Below are 21953 nucleotides of genomic sequence, written 5' to 3' on the forward strand. Positions count from 1 at the left end.
TCTTGCTTATTTTTTGAAAACTTTAAAAATATTCTTGTCCTTAACTTTAGGACCTAGGGCTACCACATTTTATATGTAGTGAGATATAGTAGTCCTCTACAAAATTTGCTCAAATTATGCCCCTGGGGTTAAATTTGACCCAGCCCAAAAGGTCACAAAAGTGTACATGTGCTTAAATAGGGCCTATATTTAAGTATTTGCACATGCAGAGAAATTTGTTTCAGCCTTTTTTCAGCAGTGGAGCGATACAGGGCCATCATGGCCCTCTTGTTTAAATACTCAAAAAATGAAACCGGTTTCATGCTTGCATGAACACAGTTTATAAATGCTGTCAGAATTATAAAATATGCAATTACTATAAATACAAATGCCAGGGAAAAGTGCTTTTTGTACTAAAAAATTCGAATGAATATTACAATAATACATTCTGAATATTTTAGTATGTAATTAACAGTTTTGTCTGAGAAAATCACTAAATTTTATATATTTATTCAAATTCACATAAATCATATTTCAAAAACACATAATTACTTCAAATCCTTTCACACAATACTGAAAAAAATGCACAGTTTCTGATTGTTATTGATTCTTTATTAATTTATACATGTACCATTTTTTAATCTTGATGCATCCTCAATTGTATAATGCACATCTTAATCTGTTTTAACAATTATAATATAAAGATTAAGGCTGACTCAGTAAAATAATAATCCATGATTTCTGCAGTACTTGCAGACAAACTAGGAATACTGCTGTGATATTATCTATCTATCTAATAGGATACAAATTTGGCTTCAATAGAAAAAAAATCAAAGCATACACATGTATGAAATGTGTATGCATATATTAGTTAAACTTAAATTGATTGACCATCGATAAAAAGATATTATAATATATATGTATATATATATATATATCCTTGTAAAACTAAAAATTAAATATGTATGTTTCTATTACATCATTTAGGACTTTTATATTCAGACAAAGTAGAGTGAAGCTTAAAACAGTATCCAATTGTAACAGTCAATTTTGAGAAAATCAACCTTATAATTATTTTCTGTGTTGGCCAATGTCATAATTGGTATAAAATGTATATTGAACTGGAAGTTTTCTTTATTTTAAATGATAACATTTGCTTGGTCAGCCATAATTGTCACAATCAAGTGGTCTTTTTACACTGTAGTTTTCTCACTGACTATGGGTTTGTTCCGAGAATGAGCCACACAAAGTATCGTTGGGGAGATGAGTTGTCAATTTTATGTTTATCAGTCTTTCATAATCCAGTATACCTGTAAAAAGGGAATTTGTAACTAATAATCACACAATATACACAATTAAAATTGTATGCATTTAGATTTATTTAGTACTGCACATTAATCATTTTCCAAAAATATGTAGCAACATTACATTATATAATGCTGCAATACTAAAGTAATTTACTAATTAAAGGTCGCTGATGTGTAATGGATGTGGTGTCCACCTAATGATCTGGAGGTCACTGGTTTGATCCCCAGTGTGGGAGCATTCTTAAGAAATCTCCAAGAGACACCCAAGTACTGGTTCTAGGCCCAGGAAACGAACTCAAGAGCATTTCACATACATGTACGTAGTTAGTACTTTAAATTTAATCGAACTAAAAATGGGTTAAAACTAACAACTGAAACCCTTATTAATACATTTTATTTTGAATCAAGCAAATGTGCAAATTCATTAAAAACAATGAGTAAAATTTAAAAATTTTACTTTAAAGTAATCATGATAATTTAGATCATTTTCAGAATATTTAATGATGATAATGATACAATTATATATTCCCTAAATGATAAAAATAAAACATGTAATGTTAATTTATGAAAAAAACGTTTTAATTTTTATCAATATCATGTTAATTACAACTAGATACAGGCAATTAGATCAGAAACGTGCATTAATTATATTAATGAACAACCCAGACATTTGTAGTGATTTATGGTCACTATTTGATTAACGTTCTATACATGACCTGTCATAAAAGGTATTTTTTAGCCAGTACTACAATCGGCAATGATAGTCTGTATTGCATACATATTTCAACGTCTATTATCGATTCGCTTCCTCAAACTGAACAAATATTTAATGTTTACATCGCGAAACGTAATGCATCCAGTTTCACTTTCGGTTTGGTTGGTTTTGTAAACACCGTAATTTCATCTTAAAAATTGGATGATTGGGTGATTAAATAATAATGGAAAAGTAAATCACTTGGATAATAGGTCAAAATGCAACACAAATGAACGTTAATAGTGCTATTTATATCAAAGTTTCGGTAAAAAGTTTGGCGCTAGTTCAACGCGCATCGTATACAGCCTCATAACAATAGACTGACAACCTTTTGGGTAGTAAAGTAGTAATACAAGGCAATATGGCGACCGTTAGCCACGAGGCCTATCTTACGGAGGAATCCGAGATAGCCGATGTATCACGATTGATGTTTTTCGTGCTTCAGTGAATATCTCGGCTACATTCGACTATTTTGCTTAAATAAACGATTCATTACTTCTGGTGAATATTTACTGAGAAAATTAGTATTGCTGTATTTATCAAAGAGCTGAAGGCACTGAAGTTGTTCGCTATTGCATAATCTTAGACGCAACTCATTTTTCAAAATTATCTTATAGCTTTTTAAATCGCATAAAATGAAATGAACATAACCCATTCAGATTTATAAAGAATGTGTCTTAACGCACAGGTCGATGTATTAGGTATTATGAAAATGGTATAATGAAAACTAGTTAATATAAAATAAAATCTGCGATTACCATTGTATTTAATAAATGTTGTGGGGATATCGAATGCCTATCACACTAAGAATATAATTTCATGATGGAAATTCTCTTTTCAAAACTTTTGACACCATATACAAATAAAAAAAAACAATTAGATAATTGATGAAAATAAAAATAAATAAATCTGCGAACAGTACTTTTTACACACGAATAAGTTATTCATAAAAAAAGCCCTGTTGACCCGTACTTTGTTGTTCATGCATTACTTGTTACCATAGTAGTTCACACGGTGTCAACCAGTCTCTGACCTTAACATCGGTATAGAACACTCATGCGCTTTTTACCCAGCTTTTCACTTTAAATGACCTATACATAATGCCAGCAGGCACGAACTAATACATTCGAATATGTTATAAGCCGACTCGAGAGAAATCCCCATGAAATTTGGCTGCATCACTGTGCGTGTGCACAGCGTAAAGGATGAAACACTGTTCAATTTACAGAATTCCGGACTGCTCTCTGCATGTTCAAACGACGCATACATAGACACACATTATGGTCCAGTTACAATTACGCGTTAAATCCATCTCGCAATTTCAGGGCCTGTACTCGGTCACTAAATCGTCGGGGGTGGGGGGGGGGAGACATAATTGACTATCGATAAACCCAGTTTTGCTTTCAAGATGAGAAAAAAAAACACTACCGAAATAGTATACTGACACATAAAGAGGAAAATCGTCTAATTATCTAACCACAAATATGTGTCGTACTCGGTCAGCACGTCTGAAAATCGTTCCTGAAGGCCTGCATATGCTACCCTTATTTGTCCGTTTGCTGTATTTGCTTTTTTGAATTCAATTTTAAATCTAAATGCAATGTGCTAAAATATACCATTAACAACTCGCAATGAGATTTAATAAGACCCGCGTCATGCGAAAATGGGTTTATGCCATATGCGCCCATCATATCTATAGCCCACCCAGCCTGCGCATGTCTCAGTCTGGTCAGAAGATACATAATGAGACCATAAAAGTGATTTTATAGCGGAAAGCATCGCCTCTGTCCAGACTACGCAAATACACAGGCTGGGCTTGAGCTGCGCCGGCCGAAACGCTATAATGCCCATTTTCGCATGACGCGGTTATGAAAGTGTGATTTGAATGTTTCGAAAGAAAACCGCGTGTCACATATTAACACCGCGTGTTACATATTAACACACGATATATTACGATGGTGGAGAAATAAACTCATAATAAGCCATGTGAGGACACATATGATGTGATCTCCCGTAGCATTATTTGTAATCTACTGACACTAATGTGTGGTTTGACTCTAATAAAACACATTTCATGCGGTGAATATGCGACTAAGAAGTGAAAACGCACACTCACACAATTATTTAACGTTTGTTTTTTAATTTAATTATCTAGAAACATAAATTTCAAACTTTTTATCAAAGTCAGCATGTTCGCCGAATCTTTTTAAAAGATATTTCTTATTATATTAAGTTGTTTTTAATATTCGTTTTAAGCGATTATATTTAGCATTTTTGTCGTTGTCTTTATTTTACCTGTAGTTATTGGTGAACTCCATGCGACTATGACGTCGTTTTTTTATTATAAAAAAGAAATTGCAACAAATAGGCTGGAAATTAGTGTTTTTTGTCACCAAAAAGAATTATAAAGTCACTGCTCATATAAGGTTACCTGGTCTTCTCCAGATGGTATCCATATTTTCCCAACATGGTCATTAAAAACGCAAATTTCTCAACAAGAAATAGTTTTCTGGAGAAACCCTGCTAAGAGGTTATAGCAGACATGTGTAAGTTTGTATAAATCCTTTAATTATTTTACCGGCTTGCAAATTAAAGCAGATTGTCTCCCCTAAATGCCTGAACATGACCCATTTTGCCCGAACTTCTTCTTCAGGGAACCACATTTTGCTCATTTTTTAAGAAAACTTGTCAGGATTTTTCTACATGTAGGCCAATACATTTGTTATCAATGTTAATACACAGTTGTTCCAAATTGGACTTGGAAATTAAAAAAAAAATCAATTTACTTACCCTATGTAAGTTTACTATGGTGAAATACCGAACACTGTTCCAATGGTTTTACACTGCTAACAAAGTTTAGTGTTTCCAGGGGCGCTTCACTTATCAAGATCTATCAATGTGTATTTATAGATCGTTGTTTATAATAACACAATTTCATACAGCCAAACATCTATATCAACATGTGTGCGAGAACCCCTAAATTACGATAATCTCGTGCGAGTTATGTTTCTAGATGAATTTACCGAAAATGAAAAGAACACCGTTGTCCAATATTTGCTTATCAATTGGTATTCATAAAGTTGACAAATGTTGCGCGCCAGAACTGGGTATTTCGACTACATGATAAAATTAATACTTATGAATGAGAGGATTTGCGAATTAGACCAACTTTTATTGTTATATCATCTCGTTTCTTATACTGTATTCGCGCGAAATAGTTATTGCTTCATTTTTATTAAGTTTGTAAAAAAGCACACCACACATCGAAATTGTTTGGGCAGAAAATGTTGTAAATTTAATGCAGTGGGCACGGGAAAATACAGGTTAATTTAATTATTGTAATTTCATTTAATTCCTTTACATGACTAATGGGATTAAATTGCAAACATATCAAGTTCGAAATCTTCGGGGTAACGTGCTAACGAACGTACATTCTGACTCATTTAAATGCCTGCTTTGATTTCTTTATATCGTACACACGCAACACTAAAAGTAAAAAACATCTGTGTTGACATATTAACAAAATTAATTCATGCTTTGAAATAAACATGGGACACAGCATACACGCATGCATATGCCGAACAACTGATGAGTCAAACATTTATCATGAAATAACACACCAACCATATATCTCAGTAACAATTAACAACTAGTTTTGATGAATATAAAGCATTTTTAGCAGGGAACTCGCGGGTTATTTTCTGTTTAAAGACCAGGCCTTTTACCATGTTCTTTGCTTATGATTGCAAATTGAAAATCAACAGGCTTTCAGAGCTGAAAACAAAAGAAAAATGCAGCAAGACGTTTGTCATGTTATAGCCAGTGCCCCAACGATGTCCGACCGTCGATCGAACCTCCCGACCAAGTTTGAATCCGATAAAATGTCAGTAAACCTAACGCGATCTGATAAATGGCTCGATACTCAAACACGGTATGTCTGTTTATGTTTTGCTTTATTATTTTGAAATACATTTGTCATTTTGAACGGAAGGCTGTTGTTTTAATTGTATGCTATGATATTAAAAGTGAGTGTCGTACCCATACCATTTTTTATATATGGACGAATTCTCCACACTAATCGCTGGTTACCATGGGCAGTCAATTTTTTATAAGCTCTGAATTCTCGATCGAATTTCAGACAAATAATGTCATACGTCATGGTACATGCGGAGATCATAAGTTTGAATCCTTAAACATCACGGCGATGTTTTCACATAACCCCAATCTAAACCAACCAAATAGCGTCGGTGCGAACCTATGGTAACTGTCGGGAATGTGCTTCCGACTTTATCGAAAATGCCCCGATAGTGTCGATCAACCCGACAATGACTCGATCTACGAGTTGAAAATGATCGGAACCAAACCGTGACAACACAGTTGGATCGGAGCGGCTGAACCGGTATGGAGGTCACATATTCATGTACTTCAGCAACGAATCCTTCGCAACAGCTTTTCATGTCACTTTAAATTAATGAATCTAGCTCTGAAAAAAAAACTGTGCCTACTGCATATGCGTAAAGTGTCGTCCTTGATCAGCATGTGAAGTCCGCACGTTTTTATCAGGAAATCTAGTTTAAGCGGAAAGTGTCGTCCCTGGTTTGCCAATGCGGGCTATACAGGCTTATCTGGGACGACACTTTACGCATATGTGTTACGCCCCGTTTTTCCAGAGCGAGGCTCACATACACTTGAATATGGACGTTGTTTGATCAATGACTGAAATTGTCGAGATTGTGTGACTTTTCCTAAATCAAAAGGTACCACCAGTTTGTCTGTCAATTGAAAATAATCATAATCATATGTGTTTTAAGCAACATATGATTTTTCTTCCACTAACCTACTTTCATTTCTTACTCGTGTAGAAATTGTTTGCCTTTAGAGACACTTTGGGGTCCGATACATGGTGTCGTTGGAAAGATTTTGAGAGCCTTCTGAGTTGAGATTAAAATTGAGACATACCGGTTGCAAAGCGTCCTTGAGTGTCTAAATTTTCTAAATTTTAGTTTCAATGTACTGTATCATAGTAGTAGAGGGTCATTTATCTATGGAACATTGGACGGGATGACAAACTATCTGAGCCATGTGAACAACACAACATATGTGTAAATCATTTTTTTAATTATGTTAAGGTAGTCCTAAAATGGACAGACCTAATAAGGATATTATTCTCATACATACAGGGGTGTCAATTTTCCGGATTATTCCGGAAATCCGGATTTGAGCCGTCCAGGGTTGATTTTGAGGTGAATGTAAATCCGATGAGTTTGTTTAAGGCGGGTGGGGGTAGGGACAAAATTCTTTTAGTGCGGGATCATTTCAGAACGAATATTGTTATAGCATCGTCGGCATTCCGGACATTTGCGCTTGGTACCGATTTTATTTATTGATTTCTGATTGGTAAGCGGCTGGCACTGACATGAGCAGGCACTGGCAAAGTAAAGCACTGCAATATCATATTTTAAAACAATATGTTTATCAAATTATATATTGACTGCGTATTTGCTAGGTTACTGGTTACTGGTTTTCATTTTCTGCAGTCAAACGATATGCATATTTAATTACATTTGCAAATGATGTATCGCGACATGTTTTCAGACAGTCGTTTTCGGATACGCTTGTTTGTTAATTACATTTCGAAGTTCTTAATATCATTTGTTTAGAATGACAAATACACCTGCGGTGTTATGGATGGTTTGGTTTATAATTTTTCGCATTGTACTCACCAGACATTGCATCTACAGTACAGCAAAAGCGGCACAAACAAAATCTGCGGCTACACCACGGCCAGATTATTAGTACGCGGCGGCCGAATCGTGTGTTGACGCGGCGTATCGCCGTGGCACTCGGCATCGATCAGCGCATCGACGCTGAGTCTGTATTTACCTCGCGTACTTTCGCGGAGTAAATCCGCCGCATACGTACGCGGCGGATCGAGTGAAAAGATATCCACCAACATGTACATACATGTATGTGTAGCGTAGAATTAATTACGCGCAACTGTTAATGTTTCGTTTGCTTATCATTATTAAATTTGTAATCCAAAACACACTTCCGAATTTTAATGCTAACGCGACCTTTGGCAAATTCTAGTGTCAAATAAACAGTGCTAAAATATCCTTTGTTTCATAAAAAGCGCGCGAAAATTATGCAGACATGTAGAACGTCGTTTGGAAAGTTTGGGTTTATTTTATATTGTATAAATACATGAACATCACGTCAGGCGTAAATTGCGTGTTCTGTGGAAAAACGCCCAATTAGACTTTATTTCATCATCTCTATAAATAGAAACAAATGCCAAAATGTATTTGATACTAAAGGAAATATCGAGAATGTTTGTGTATCGTAAATATTTACCAGCATTTGCTTCAAAATTAGAATATACGAGATTATCGGTTAATTAGTAGCGATATTAACTGTATAATATGATCAAAATAGAACTTGTTTATATACGCATATTCAAACAATAGTTATAATAAGCTGATAATTAACAAAACAACAAATACGTCGTCACCGTCTTGATTATCGATGTGGCTTCAAACTGCTAATTTTCTCAGCTTAAATATAATAGCAAAATCAACATGCAATTAATTTATAAATCCATCATATGCTGGAGCCTTGGCCACTTGTATGTGCGAAAACATATTTACGCGACCTTGTTTATGTGTGAAATACATACACTATGGGCGGGAAACAAACTTAATTGGCCAGACACATTAACTATGCTTACATGTATATGCTAATACAATCCGCGCACAATAAATGTATTATGATTTTAATTATTATTATAATTGTTCTTTCAAAATTTGTTAACTACATGTAACTAATAATTTTTAAAAGATGTTTTATTTCATGATGCGCATCGACTCGGCATCATGTCGCGGATCGCGGCATGCCTCGGCGGACAGATGCGAAGTTTCGCGGCGAAATGCGACTTACTGACGCGGCTTCAACGACTGACGCAGCATCGACTCGATTCACCTTGCCGCCGCGGATCGCGAAATACGTTTGTTCCGCTTTGGCTGTACTGTAAAAAGACTATAAAAAAGAACAATAAGCTAGGGCTCGGGGGGTTGGGCCCTCTCTTCCCTTTATCCTACGGCTTAATTTTCCGGATTTCAAATTTGGGCCAATTGACACCCCTGTACATATTAACATAGTGGAGAATGCCAGACAATGGGTTCATAATTATGTTTGCTGATATCTCCCACCAATCACGATTGAATGCATAGAATACAACTCATTCTGAAACGACAGCTCGATAAAACAATAAAATGGTATACATGTACAATACATGACATGCATCGATTTTAAAGCAATAAATCCAAAATCTTCTAAGTAAAAATGATAGGTCACGCAGATCTATCGAATTCGCCCTCTACCCTGGCTTCCGTATGCAGCCTCAAAAATCCTATTCGGTTATTGTCCTGCACTCCTGAATAACCGGATTTGACCAATTACATATGCTTGAACATTTGAATGAATAACACTCTGTTCATTTACAACGTAAAAGTTTGATAACGTAAAATCAAGTGGATACTTAAAATGGTGAGTGGTGTTAACGTTCGAGGCAGAGAGTGAACAAATATACCATTAGCGTCCGAAAGGTTAATTACCCACTACATTTATGAGTATCTTTTCTTGTGACGTATTAAGAGGGAATTGCTGACCGATGTTCGCTGTTGTTAGGTCATTAAATAAATTTTCTTACAAACCTTTAATATTTGGAATAGTGTAAAATAATCGTCACAAAATGTGTCCGGAATTTTCCGCGTTGCGAAAATGGCCACTTTCTTCTTCGTTTATTGAACTTAAGGTTAATAAACATTAACAAAAAGGTGTTCACAGTTTTAATCCAGTGCGAATAAGGCATGTATGTGTGTGAATTACTTTTATCCCGTTTCTTTATTCAGCAGCGGTTACTACAGATATATTGTTAATTTGTTATATAAAAGGGTGGTGCGGTGGTCGAGTGGTAACATTCTGGTCTACCAATTCAGAGGTCCCCGGCCGGGGCACTGGAAATTTCAGAAATGCTTCAAGTGTTTGCCACCCAAGGGAATCTATTCGCAAAGAGCTAGGGTATCGAACCCGGATAACGTGTATCCCAATACTAACTCTTCTGCTTGCTATCTCTTCAAGGACTCGTAAAAACAAAAAAACATATACATGCAACGGACGCAGTACAAAGTTGTGCTCCAATTAACCTTTTATTCTTTGATTGTGCAGTTACTGTCTTTTCTCTGACATAGGAGAAGCAAAGACACCTCAAATTTAGACGACGCAGCTGGGTACCGTTTGTTGGCGTAGCTATGACGCTTGTTGTTTATTTCTTTCAATTAAACATATCAGCCGTGCTCTGTGAAAAGGGGGTTTAATGCATATGCGCAAAGCGTCGTCCCATATAAGCTTGTGCAGTCAGCACAGGCTTATCAGTAACGACACTTTCCGCCTTTATGATACTTTGTCGTTCAAAGAAAGTATCTTCTCAGCAAAATGCCAGTTTAGGCAGAAAGTGTCATCCCTGATTTGCCAATGCGGACTGCACAGGCTAATCTGGGACGACACTTTACGCACATGCATTAAACCCTTTTTTTACATAGCAAGGCCCATATTCCTTTTTTTAAAATAACCTTTATATCTAGATTTAAAACAACAACTTCACCATTTAAAATTAATGTTAATCAACGCTTCCGTTCCAAATGATAAAATATCCATTCAAATATTGCAGGAAATAGAAGTTTTCATATAATATGTACGCCGAACGGGCTTGGTGTGTGTCTGGGCGTGTCGTCTGATTAGTCTCTAACCGGAGCATAATTGTGTTCAACATAAGTCGACGTTAAAACAACATTGAATATGAATTTTTACCCGACGTTAGTGCTTTCACAGTTGGTCGAAGCTCGGGTATGTTTATCCTAATGTCAGTAATGGATGACACAAACCGCTTGTCAAAAGTAACCACATTGGACAACGAAAGAGACTTGGTGAATCATTCGTTGAAACAATAATTCCAAGCTTGTATAACTTTCTGGATTAACTTTAAACAAGCATCTGATCGACATTAACTTTATCAGGATTTTTGTTTGGTTAAATTCAGCCCCAACACTATTCCATTTTTTACAACACATATGGGCCTTGCTCTGGGAAAACAGGGCTTAATACATGTGCGTTAAGTGTCATCCCAGATTAGCCCGTTCAGTCCGCGCAGGCTAATCAGGGATGACACTTTCCGCCTAAACTTGATTTTCGGTAAGGAGGGACTTCATTGAAACTAAAAATATCATAAAAGCGGAAAGTGGCGTCCCTGATAAGCCTCTGCGGACTGCACAGGCTAATCTGGGACGACACTTTGCTCTTTAAGCACATGCATTAAGCCCAATTTTCAAAGAACAAGACACATATAGTTGGCTCGCTTCTACGGATGCGAGGCGAGACCTGGACACTTCACGCGGACAAAGAATGAAGGAGAGAGGCATTTGAACATAAATGAAGACTGCTCCGCAACCCCTACAGGGAGCACAATACCAACGAGATCAACCTCATCCCCTGCATGGAGCACAAGACGAACGAGATCAACCTCATCCCCTACATGGAGCACAAGACCAGCGAAATCAACCGCATCCCCTACATGGAGCACAAGACGAACGAGATCAACCCATCCCCTTCATGGAGCACAATAACAACGAGATCAACCTCATCCCCTACATGGAGCACAAGACCAACGAGATCAACCTCATCCCCTACATGGAGCACAAGACCAACGAGATCAACCGCATCCCCTACATGGAGTACAAGACCAACGAGATCAACCCATCCCCTACATGGAGCACAATACCAACGAGATCAACCTTATCCCCTACATGGAGCACAATACCAACGAGATCAACCTCATCCCCTACATGGAGCACAATACCAACGAGATCAACCTCATCCCCTACATGGAGCACAATACCAACGAGATCAACCTCATCCCCTACATGGAGCACAATACCAACGAGATCAACCTCATCCCCTACATGGAGCACACGACCAACGAGATCAACCTCATCCCCTACATGGAGCACAATACCAACGAGATCAACCTCATCCCCTACATGGAGCACAAGACCAACGAGATCAACCTCATCCCCTACATGGAGCACAAGACCAACGAGATCAACCTCATCCCCTACATGGAGCACAAGACCAACGAGATCAACCTCATCCCCTGCATGGAGCACAAGACCAACGAGATCAACCTCATCCCCTACATGGAGCAGAAGACCAACGAGATCAACCCATCCCTTACATGGAGCACAAGACCAACGAGATCAACCTCATCCCCTACATGGAGCACACGACCAACGAGATCAACCGTATCCCCTACATGGAGCACAAGACCAACGAGATCAACCTCATCCCCTACATGGAGCACAAGACCAACGAGATCAACCGTATCCCCTACATGGAGCACACGACCAACGAGATCAACCTCATCCCCTACATGGAGCACAAGACCAACGAGATCAACCTCATCCCCTACATGGAGCACACGACCAACGAGATCAACCGTATCCCCTACATAGAGCACAAGACCAACGCGATCAACTCATCCCCTACATGGAGCAGAAGACCAACGAGATCAACCCATCCCTTACATGGAGCACACGACCAACGAGATCAACTTCATCATCTACATGGAGCACAAGACCAACGAGATCAACCTCATCCCCTACATGGAGCACACGACCAACGAGATCAACCTCATCCTCTACATGGAGCACAAGACCAACGAGATCAACCTCATCCCCTACATGGAGCACAATACCAACGAGATCAACCCATCCCCTACATGGAGTACAAGACCAACGAGATCAACTCATCCCCTACATGGAGCACAAAACCAACGAGATCAACCTCATCCCCTACATGGAGCACAAGACCAACGAGATCAACTCATCCCCTACATGGAGCACAAAACCAACGAGATCAACCCATCCCCTACATGGAGCACACGACCAACGAGATCAACCTCATCCTCTACATGGAGCACAAGACCAACGAGATCAACCTCATCCCCTACATGGAGCACAATACCAACGAGATCAACCCATCCCCTACATGGAGTACAAGACCAACGAGATCAACCCATCCCCTACATGGAGCACAAGACCAACGAGATCAACCGCATCCCCTACATGGAGCACAAGACTAACGAGATCAACCCATCCCCTACATGGAGCACAAGACCAACGAGATCGACCCCATCCCCTACATGGAGCACAAGACCAACGAGATCAACCTCATCCCCTACATGGAGCACAAGACCAACGAGATCAATCTCATCCCCTACATGGAGCACAAGACCAACGAGATCAACCCATCCCCTACATGGAGCACAAGACCAACGAGATCAACCCATCCCCTACATGGAGCACACGACCAACGAGATCAACCTCATCCCCTACATGGAGCACAAGACCAACGAGATCAACCTCATCCCCTACATGGAGCACAAGACGAACGAGATCAACCCATCCCTTACATGGAGCACAAGACCATCGAGATCAACCTCATCCCCTGCATGGAGCACAAGACCAACGAGATCAACCCATCCCCTACATGGAGCACAAGACCAACGAGATCAACCCATCCCCTACATGGAGCACAAGACGAACGAGATCAACCCATCCCCTACATGGAGCACAAGACCAACGAGATCAACCCATCCCCTACATGGAGCACAAGACCAACGAGATCAACCCATCCCCCACATGGAGCACAAGACCAACGAGATCAACCTCATCCCCTACATGGAGCACAAGACCAACGAGATCAACCTCATCCTCTACATGGAGCACAAGACCAACGAGATCAACCTCATCCCCTACATGGAGCACAAGACCAACGAGATCAACCTCATCCCCTGCATGGAGCACAAGACCAACGAGATCAACCCATCCCCTACATGGAGCACAAGACCAACGAGATCAACCTCATCCTCTACATGGAGCACAAGACCAACGAGATCAACCCATCCCCTACATGGAGCACAAGACCAACGAAATCAACCCATCCCCTACATGGAGCACAAGACCAACGAGATCAACCCATCCCTTACATGGAGCACAATACGAACGAGATCAACCTCATCCTCTACATGGAGCACAAGACCAACGTGATCAACCTCATCCCCTGCATGGAGCACAAGACCAACGAGATCAACCTCATCCCCTGCATGGAGCACAAGACCAACGAGATCAACCCATCCCTTACATGGAGCACAAGACCAACGAGATCAACCTCATCCCCTACATGGAGCACAAGACCAACGAGATCAACCTCATCTCCTACATGGAGCACAAGACCAACGAGATCATCCTCATCCCCTACATGGAGCACAAGACCAACGAGATCAACCCATACCCTACATAGAGCACAAGACCAACGAGATCAACCCATCCCCTTCATGGAGCACAAGACCAACGAGATCAACCGTATCCCCTACATGGAGCACAAGACCAACGAGATCAACCTCATCCCCTACATGGAGCACAAGACCAACGAGATCAACCCATCCCCTACATGGAGCACAAGACCAACGAGATCAACCTCATCCCCTACATGGAGCACAAGACCAACGAGATCAACCCATCCCCTACATGGAGCACAAGACCAACGAGATCAACCTCATCCCCTACATGGAGCACAAGACGAACGAGATCAACCGCATCCCCTACATGGAGCACAAGACCAACGAGATCAACCCATCCCCTACATGGAGCACAAGACCAACGAGATCAACCTCATCCCCTACATGGAGCACAAGACCAACGAGAATAAACCTCATCCCCTACATGGAGCACAAGACTAACGAGATCAACCCATCCCCTACATGGAGCACAAGACCAACGAGATCGACCCCATCCCCTACATGGAGCACAAGACGAACGAGATCAACCGCATCCCCTACATGGAGCACAAGACGAACGAGATCAACCGCAATATGACTGCAACCCTACATGGAGCACACGACCAACGAGATCAACCCATCCCCTACATGGAGCACAAGACGAACGAGATCAACCGCATCCCCTACATGGAGCACAAGACCAACGAGATCAACCTCATCCCCTACATGGAGCACAAGACCAACGAGATCGACCTCATCCCCTACATGGAGCACAAGACGAACGAGATCAACCGCATCCCCTACATGGAGCACAAGACCAACGAGATCAACCCATCCCCTACATGGAGCACAAGACCAACGAGATCAACCCATCCCCTACATGGAGCACACGACCAACGAGATCAACCTCATCCCCTACATGGAGCACAAGACCAACGAGATCAACCCATCCCCTACATGGAGCACAAGACGAACGAGATCAACCGCATCCCCTACATGGAGCACAAGACCAACGAGATCAACCGCAATATGACTGCAACCCTACATGGAGCACACGACCAACGAGATCAACCCATCCCCTACATGGAGCACAAGACCATCGAGAACAACCGCAATATGACTGCAACCCTACATGGAGCACAAGACCAACAAGATCAACCCATCCCCTACATGGAGCACAAGACCAGCGAGATCAATTCTCCGCATTCCCTACATGGAGCACAAGACGAACGAGATCAACCGCATCCCCTACATGGAGCACAAGACCAACGAGATCAACCTCATCCCCTACATGGAGCACAAGACCAGCGAGATCAATTCTCCGCATCCCCTACATGGAGCACAAGACGAACGAGATCAACCGCATCCCCTACATGGAGCACAATACCAACGAGATCAACCTCATCCCCTACATGGAGCACAAGACCAACGAGATCAACCGCATCCCCTACATGGAGCACAAGACCAGCGAAATCAACCGTTGCGGCTGCAACACTTGTTGGTCCACATGAGCTCCGACTGGCGACCGTCAAACGACGAAATTATGCTTGGTAATTCCGAATACATTATTGTCTCGCATTATTATTAGCCTAAGTGGCGTAATATATTAAGGTTCTACAATCTAAGAATAATTCCTTAATAACTTATTTTGTATGTGTCTAACGGTTTCGTTGTTTATTTAATTCCACAGTTATACGAATATATACCAGGACAAACTATAATGGTTTAATTATTCTAATTGCTTATTTAAAAAATGAATGTGTAACTATATATGGTATATATATACCAGTTAACTATAAAAAAATAAATATATATATATATATTTATATATAGTTAACTGGAAGTTACCTGGTACCTGTACACAGTAAAATTTATACCGAATATACTGAACGTATGAAACCTTAACAACTTTTTTCAAGTAATGTAATATACCAGATATTTTATTCAATATAAACTAATATTTGTAAAAAATATGGTATATTCGAACTTTTCTTTTTTCATCAATCGCGGTTGATGGTCCCTTTAAAAGCATCAGCTTTGTTTGTAACTGCAGATTAATCGATTTTTTAAACTCAATCCTTTCTTGTGTAATTCTGCTGGTGTTGTTTGGTAAATAAGTCTTAATGTTTAGAAAACTACTTTCTAAAGATTCAAAATAATAAGATTTGAAATTTTGTGAGTAGCCTTTCAACTGTTCAACTGTCAATAATTTAATAGAAATATTCAGATTTTTCCATCTCTACTGTTGTTAAGTACCATATTGACCTTAAGGTCACTGTTGTTTAATATAGTGCCAGTCATTTGAGTGTGTGTGTGTTTTTTTAAAATTTATTTATTTTCCTCCTTGATGTGTTTGTTATTTTCTAGTCAAGACTAAATAAAACAGTGGTGTATGTTAGTGGAGATGATGATAAAACTTCTCTGGCTGCAGCTTGGTATTTCTAACCTATTTTTATGTCACCCACCCCTATAGTGGGGGACATATTGTTTTTGCCCTGTCTGTTGGTTTGTTTGTTTGTGCAAACTTTAACATTTACCATAACGTTTGCAATATTGAAGATAGCAACTTCATATTTGGCATGCATGTGTATCTGATGGAGCTGCACATTTTGAGTGGTAAAAGGTCAAGGTCATCCTTCAAGGTCAAAGGTCAAATATATGGGTCAAAATTGCTCATTTAATGTACATTTTTGCAATATTGAAGATAGCAACTTGATATTTGGCACACATGTGTATCTCATGGAGCTGAAAATTTTGAGTGGTGAAAGGTAGAGATCAAGATCATCATTCAAGGTCAAAGGTCAAATATATGGGGACATAGTGTTTCACAAAAACATCGCTTGTTTCCTATATAAATGCCTTCAAAATTCATATTGATAGTGTTATTCCTTTATTTTTGTGATTGGAAATTGGAAATATTTTTTTAATGATTTATATTCATTAAAAGCTCTTTAATTGTTGACAAAACATTGATTAATTTGTGTTATACTTTCTTCCTATGTATACAGTATATTGTATGGTCTTTACCATGTTCATCAGTTTTAATTGTTTTGTTTTCAATTCCATTTTTTGTAGGAGAGTGCTCCATTGAAAGGTGGTCGCGGCCATGCTAGTCTTGTGCTCAAATGTAAACTGTGTTCAAGGGAAAACTCCATAGGTACGCATATGCCCTTGGAGAAATCAAAAACAATATATGTTTTTCAATAAAGCAACAAGAACCAAAAATATAATGTATTTCACAATAAAGAAGGATAAATGTAATTGTAAGGTACAATGCAATCTGTAAGTTGAAACGTGGAATGATATCAAGCATGATGTATTCTTGGCAGGATATATTCTCCTTAAGCCAGGTACAATGTACTAGGTACTCAGCTGACCCTGATTGATTATAATTCAGATATCTTGCCAGACAGCATCTCTTCATATAATGCTGAGGACACCAACCAGTTCGAGACTGTTGTCGTGTTTGACTGCGGAGGGGTAGAGCCAGTGGACTTTTACCCAAGGGTGAGGGGTGAGAGCAGTAGAGACATTAACTAGGAAATTACATATCATATTGATTTGTGTCCTGCTCCCCCACCCCCCGTCAAACTGTCAGGCATAATGGTTCTCAGTTACGTCTTTTATGGCTTGTCAATTTAATATTGTAATCAATAATTTTTAAGTTACTTGCAACAAATGATCACATTTTGCAAACATGCAAAAATTGTGTGCACAAATTGTATTCCTATCTCAGTATATGACCGCAATATGACTGCAACCCTACATGGAGCACAAGACCAACGAGATCAACCCATCCCCTACATGGAGCACAAGACCAGCGAGATCAACCCTCCGCATTCCCTACATGGAGCACAAGACCAGCGAGATCAATTCTCCGCATCCCCTACATGGAGCACAAGACCAACGAGATCAACCGCATCCCCTACATGGAGCACAAGACCAGCGAGATCAACCCATCCCCTACATGGAGCACAAGACCAGCGAGATCAATTCTCCGCATCCCCTACATGGAGCACAAGACGAACGAGATCAACCGCATCCCCTACATGGAGCACAAGACCAACGAGATCAACCGCATCCCCTACATGGAGCACAAGACCAACGAAATCAACCGCATCCCCTACATGGAGCACAAGACCAACGAGATCAATTCTCCGCATCCCCTACATGGAGCACAAGACCAACGAGATCAACCTCATCCCCTACATGGAGCACACGACCAACGAGATCAACCCATCCCCTACATGGAGCACAAGACCAACGAGATCAACCGTATCCCCTACATAGAGCACAAGACCAACGAGATCAACCTCATCCCCTACATGGAGCACACGACCAACGAGATCAACCCATCCCCTACATAGAGCACAAGACGAACGAGATCAACCGCATCCCCTACATGGAGCACAAGACCAACGAGATCAACCTCATCCCCTACATGGAGCACAAGACCAACGAGATCAACCCATCCCCTACATGGAGCACAAGACCAACGAGATCAACCTCATCCCCTACATGGAGCACAAGACGAACGAGATCAACCGCATCCCCTACATGGAGCACAAGACCAACGAGATCAACCTCATCCCCTACATGGAGCACACGACCAACGAGATCAACCCATCCCCTACATAGAGCACAAGACGAACGAGATCAACCGCATCCCCTACATGGAGCACAAGACCAACGAGATCAACCCATCCCCTACATGGAGCACAAGACCAACGAGATCAACCTCATCCCCTACATGGAGCACACGACCAACGAGATCAACCCATCCCCTACATAGAGCACAAGACGAACGAGATCAACCGCATCCCCTACATGGAGCACAAGACCAACGAGATCAACCCATCCCCTACATGGAGCACAAGACCAACGAGATCAACCTCATCCCCTACATGGAGCACAAGACCAACGAGATCAACCCATCCCCTACATGGAGCACAAGACGAACGAGATCAACCGCATCCCCTACATGGAGCACAAGACCAACGAAATCAACCGCAACATGACTGCAACACTTGTTGGTCCACATGAGCTCCGACTGGCGACCGTCAAACGACGAAATTATGCTTGGTAATTCCGAATACATTATTGATTCGCATTATTATTAGCCTAAGTGGCGTTATATATTAAGGTTCTACAATCTAAGAATAATTCCTTAATAACTTATTTTGTATGTGTCTAACGGTTTCGTTGTTTATTTAATTCCACAGTTATACGAATATATACCAGGACAAACTATAATGGTTTAATTATTCTAATTGCTTATTTAAAAAATGAATGTGTAACTATATATGGTATATATATACCAGTTAACTATAAATAAATAAATATATATATATATATATATTTATATATAGTTAACTGGAAGTTACCTGGTACCTGTACACAGTAAAATTTATACCGAATATACTGAACGTATGAAACCTTAATAACTTTTTTCAAGTAATGTAATATACCAGATATTTTATTCAATATAAACTAATATTTGTAAAAAATATGGTATATTCGAACTTTTCTTTTTTCATCAATCGCGGTTGATGGTCCCTTTAAAAGCATCAGCTTTGTTTGTAACTGCAGATTAATCGATTTTTTAAACTCAATCCTTTCTTGTGTAATTCTGCTGGTGTAAGGTACAATGTAATCTGTAAGTTGAAACGTGGAATGATATCAAGCATGATGTATTCTTGGCAGGATATATTCTCCTTAAGCCAGGTACAATGTACTAGGTACTCAGCTGACCCTGATTGATTATAATTCAGATATCTTGCCAGACAGCATCTCTTCATATAATGCTGAGGACTCCAACCAGTTCGAGACTGTTGTCGTGTTTGACTGCCGAGGGGTAGAACCAGTGGACTTTTACCCAAGGGTGAGGGGTGAGAGCAGTAGAGACATTAACTAGGAAATTACATATCATATTGAGTTGTGTCCTGGTAATGATTTATTTCAGGAGTAAATGTTTAGAAATGACACTATTAATGACCCACTGACTTGTTAGTGTTTTTCACAGTATAAAATTACTTCATATCTATTTTAAATAAGTTCATGTTATCATTGTTCAATAAAGTTTAAATTTTGTCATCTATGGTGCTAATTGAATATTGAATTATTTGATCATCTTTGATGTTACAGGTTGGCTTCACAGCTGAGGGGGAGGAGACTGGCACACCGTACCCAGAGGTGTCATTGACCGAGGGGGTAAGTTTGCATTAAGAATGAGGGCTTGAACATTACAGTAAAAGTTTAGAATGATGGTGTCAAAAGTTGTACTAGTGGTATTGATTTGTAAAATGGTAGTTTGTCTGTCAAGAAGAAAAAGGCCTTTAATCAAGAAGCTTATGAGTACATTCCATCATATTAACATATAACATCGCGTATTGTATTTATACCCCCACAAACGAAGTTTAAGGGGGTATATAGGAATGAACTTGTCTGTCGGTTGGTCCGTATTAAGTCTCCACTCTCTAATTCAAGTTATTTTCATCTGTTCTTCACCAAACTTGGTCAGAAGTTTTATCTAGATAATTATAAGGCCAAGTTGGAACATGGTCAAAAACTAGGTCACAGGGTCACTTAGTGCGTTTTTTAACATTAAGTATGGTGTCCGCTCTCTTATTCAAATGGTTTTAATCCGATATTCACCACACTTGGTCAGAAGTTTTATCTAGATGATCTTAAAGCCAAGTTAGAACATGGGCCATGCCAGATAAAAACTAGGTCACAGGGTCACTTAGTACGTTTTACACATTCAGCATGGTGTGCGCTCTCTTATTCAAGTAGTTTTCATCCGATCTTCACCACACTTGGTCAGAAGTTGTACAGTATCTAGATAATGTATAGGTCAAGTTCGAACATGGGCCATGCCGGGTCCAAAACTAGGTCCTGGTGTCACTTAATGCGTTTTAAACATTGAGCATGGTGTCCGCTGTTTTTTGTGAAGACAACATGCAAAATATTCTGTGTTGATGCGGCATGTAGGGGTATTCGTCATGTCTGTGACAAAGCTCTAGTTGTATCTTAAAATGTCGTGTTGGAATTTGTAGAATTGTCGCATTTGTTCATGTTCATAACTTTTAATGATATATTAGTGTATATAGACTTTGAATTTTGTATGTCCTAGACACGTATGCTATTTTGATATTCAGATACTCACTATTTCAAATGGCCATCATGTTCTCTTGACACCGACTATGTAAATGCATGATCAAAAATATTTGTTTCAGTGGATGAAATGGAGAACTTAATTTATTTCAGGAGTGGGTAGATTATGATGAGAAGAAAGGAGAATCAGTTGGCATCTATGAGATAGAACAAAAATTTGTATGTGTGAAATAACTATGTGATAGTATGTTGGGAATTCATCCATGACAGATCTTCAGTTGGAATTTTCTGTGACTTTTTCCAATATTTCTGTTCTGGCATTGTTAATGAATTAATAAAATGTGTGCAATAAATTTTGACATCCAAATAAAGTTAGATATTTTGCTAGATAGATGCTATTTGCATGCTG

At 39.5% G+C, this 21953-nt stretch overlaps 1 protein-coding gene and 1 long non-coding RNA gene across 2 annotated transcripts; one reads left to right on the forward strand and one right to left on the reverse strand.

The window, feature by feature from the left end:
• Positions 1 to 473: 473 nt before the first annotated feature.
• Positions 474 to 2361, reverse strand: LOC127852327 (uncharacterized). The gene is made up of 2 exons (XR_008036198.1): positions 2003 to 2361; positions 474 to 1289 (listed from the first exon to the last, which is right to left on the reverse strand). It is a non-coding gene; the product is annotated as an uncharacterized LOC127852327 (long non-coding RNA).
• A 13027-nt stretch (positions 2362 to 15388) lies between these two features.
• LOC127852716 (CXXC motif containing zinc binding protein-like) lies at positions 15389 to 21778 on the forward strand. Its single transcript, XM_052386667.1, has 5 exons — positions 15389 to 15688; positions 17507 to 17588; positions 20203 to 20312; positions 20576 to 20641; positions 21698 to 21778. The coding sequence occupies exons 1-5, from the start codon at positions 15389 to 15391 to the stop codon at positions 21776 to 21778; spliced, it is 639 nt and encodes a 212-aa protein (XP_052242627.1).
• The last annotated feature ends 175 nt before the right edge of the window (positions 21779 to 21953 follow it).

Source organism: Dreissena polymorpha, chromosome 12, assembly GCF_020536995.1.
Source record: "Dreissena polymorpha isolate Duluth1 chromosome 12, UMN_Dpol_1.0, whole genome shotgun sequence".
Taxonomy (NCBI): Eukaryota; Metazoa; Mollusca; class Bivalvia; order Myida; family Dreissenidae; genus Dreissena; species Dreissena polymorpha.

Coding starts and splice junctions, on each gene's coding strand:
- LOC127852716 (XM_052386667.1), top strand. CDS start 15,389: ATGGAGCACAAGACGAACGAGATCAACCGCATCCCCTACATGGAGCAC. Junction 20,313..20,575: donor CAGTGGACTTTTACCCAAGG/GTGAGGGGTGAG, acceptor TTGATGTTACAG/GTTGGCTTCACAGCTGAGGG. Junction 20,642..21,697: donor AGGTGTCATTGACCGAGGGG/GTAAGTTTGCAT, acceptor AATTTATTTCAG/GAGTGGGTAGATTATGATGA.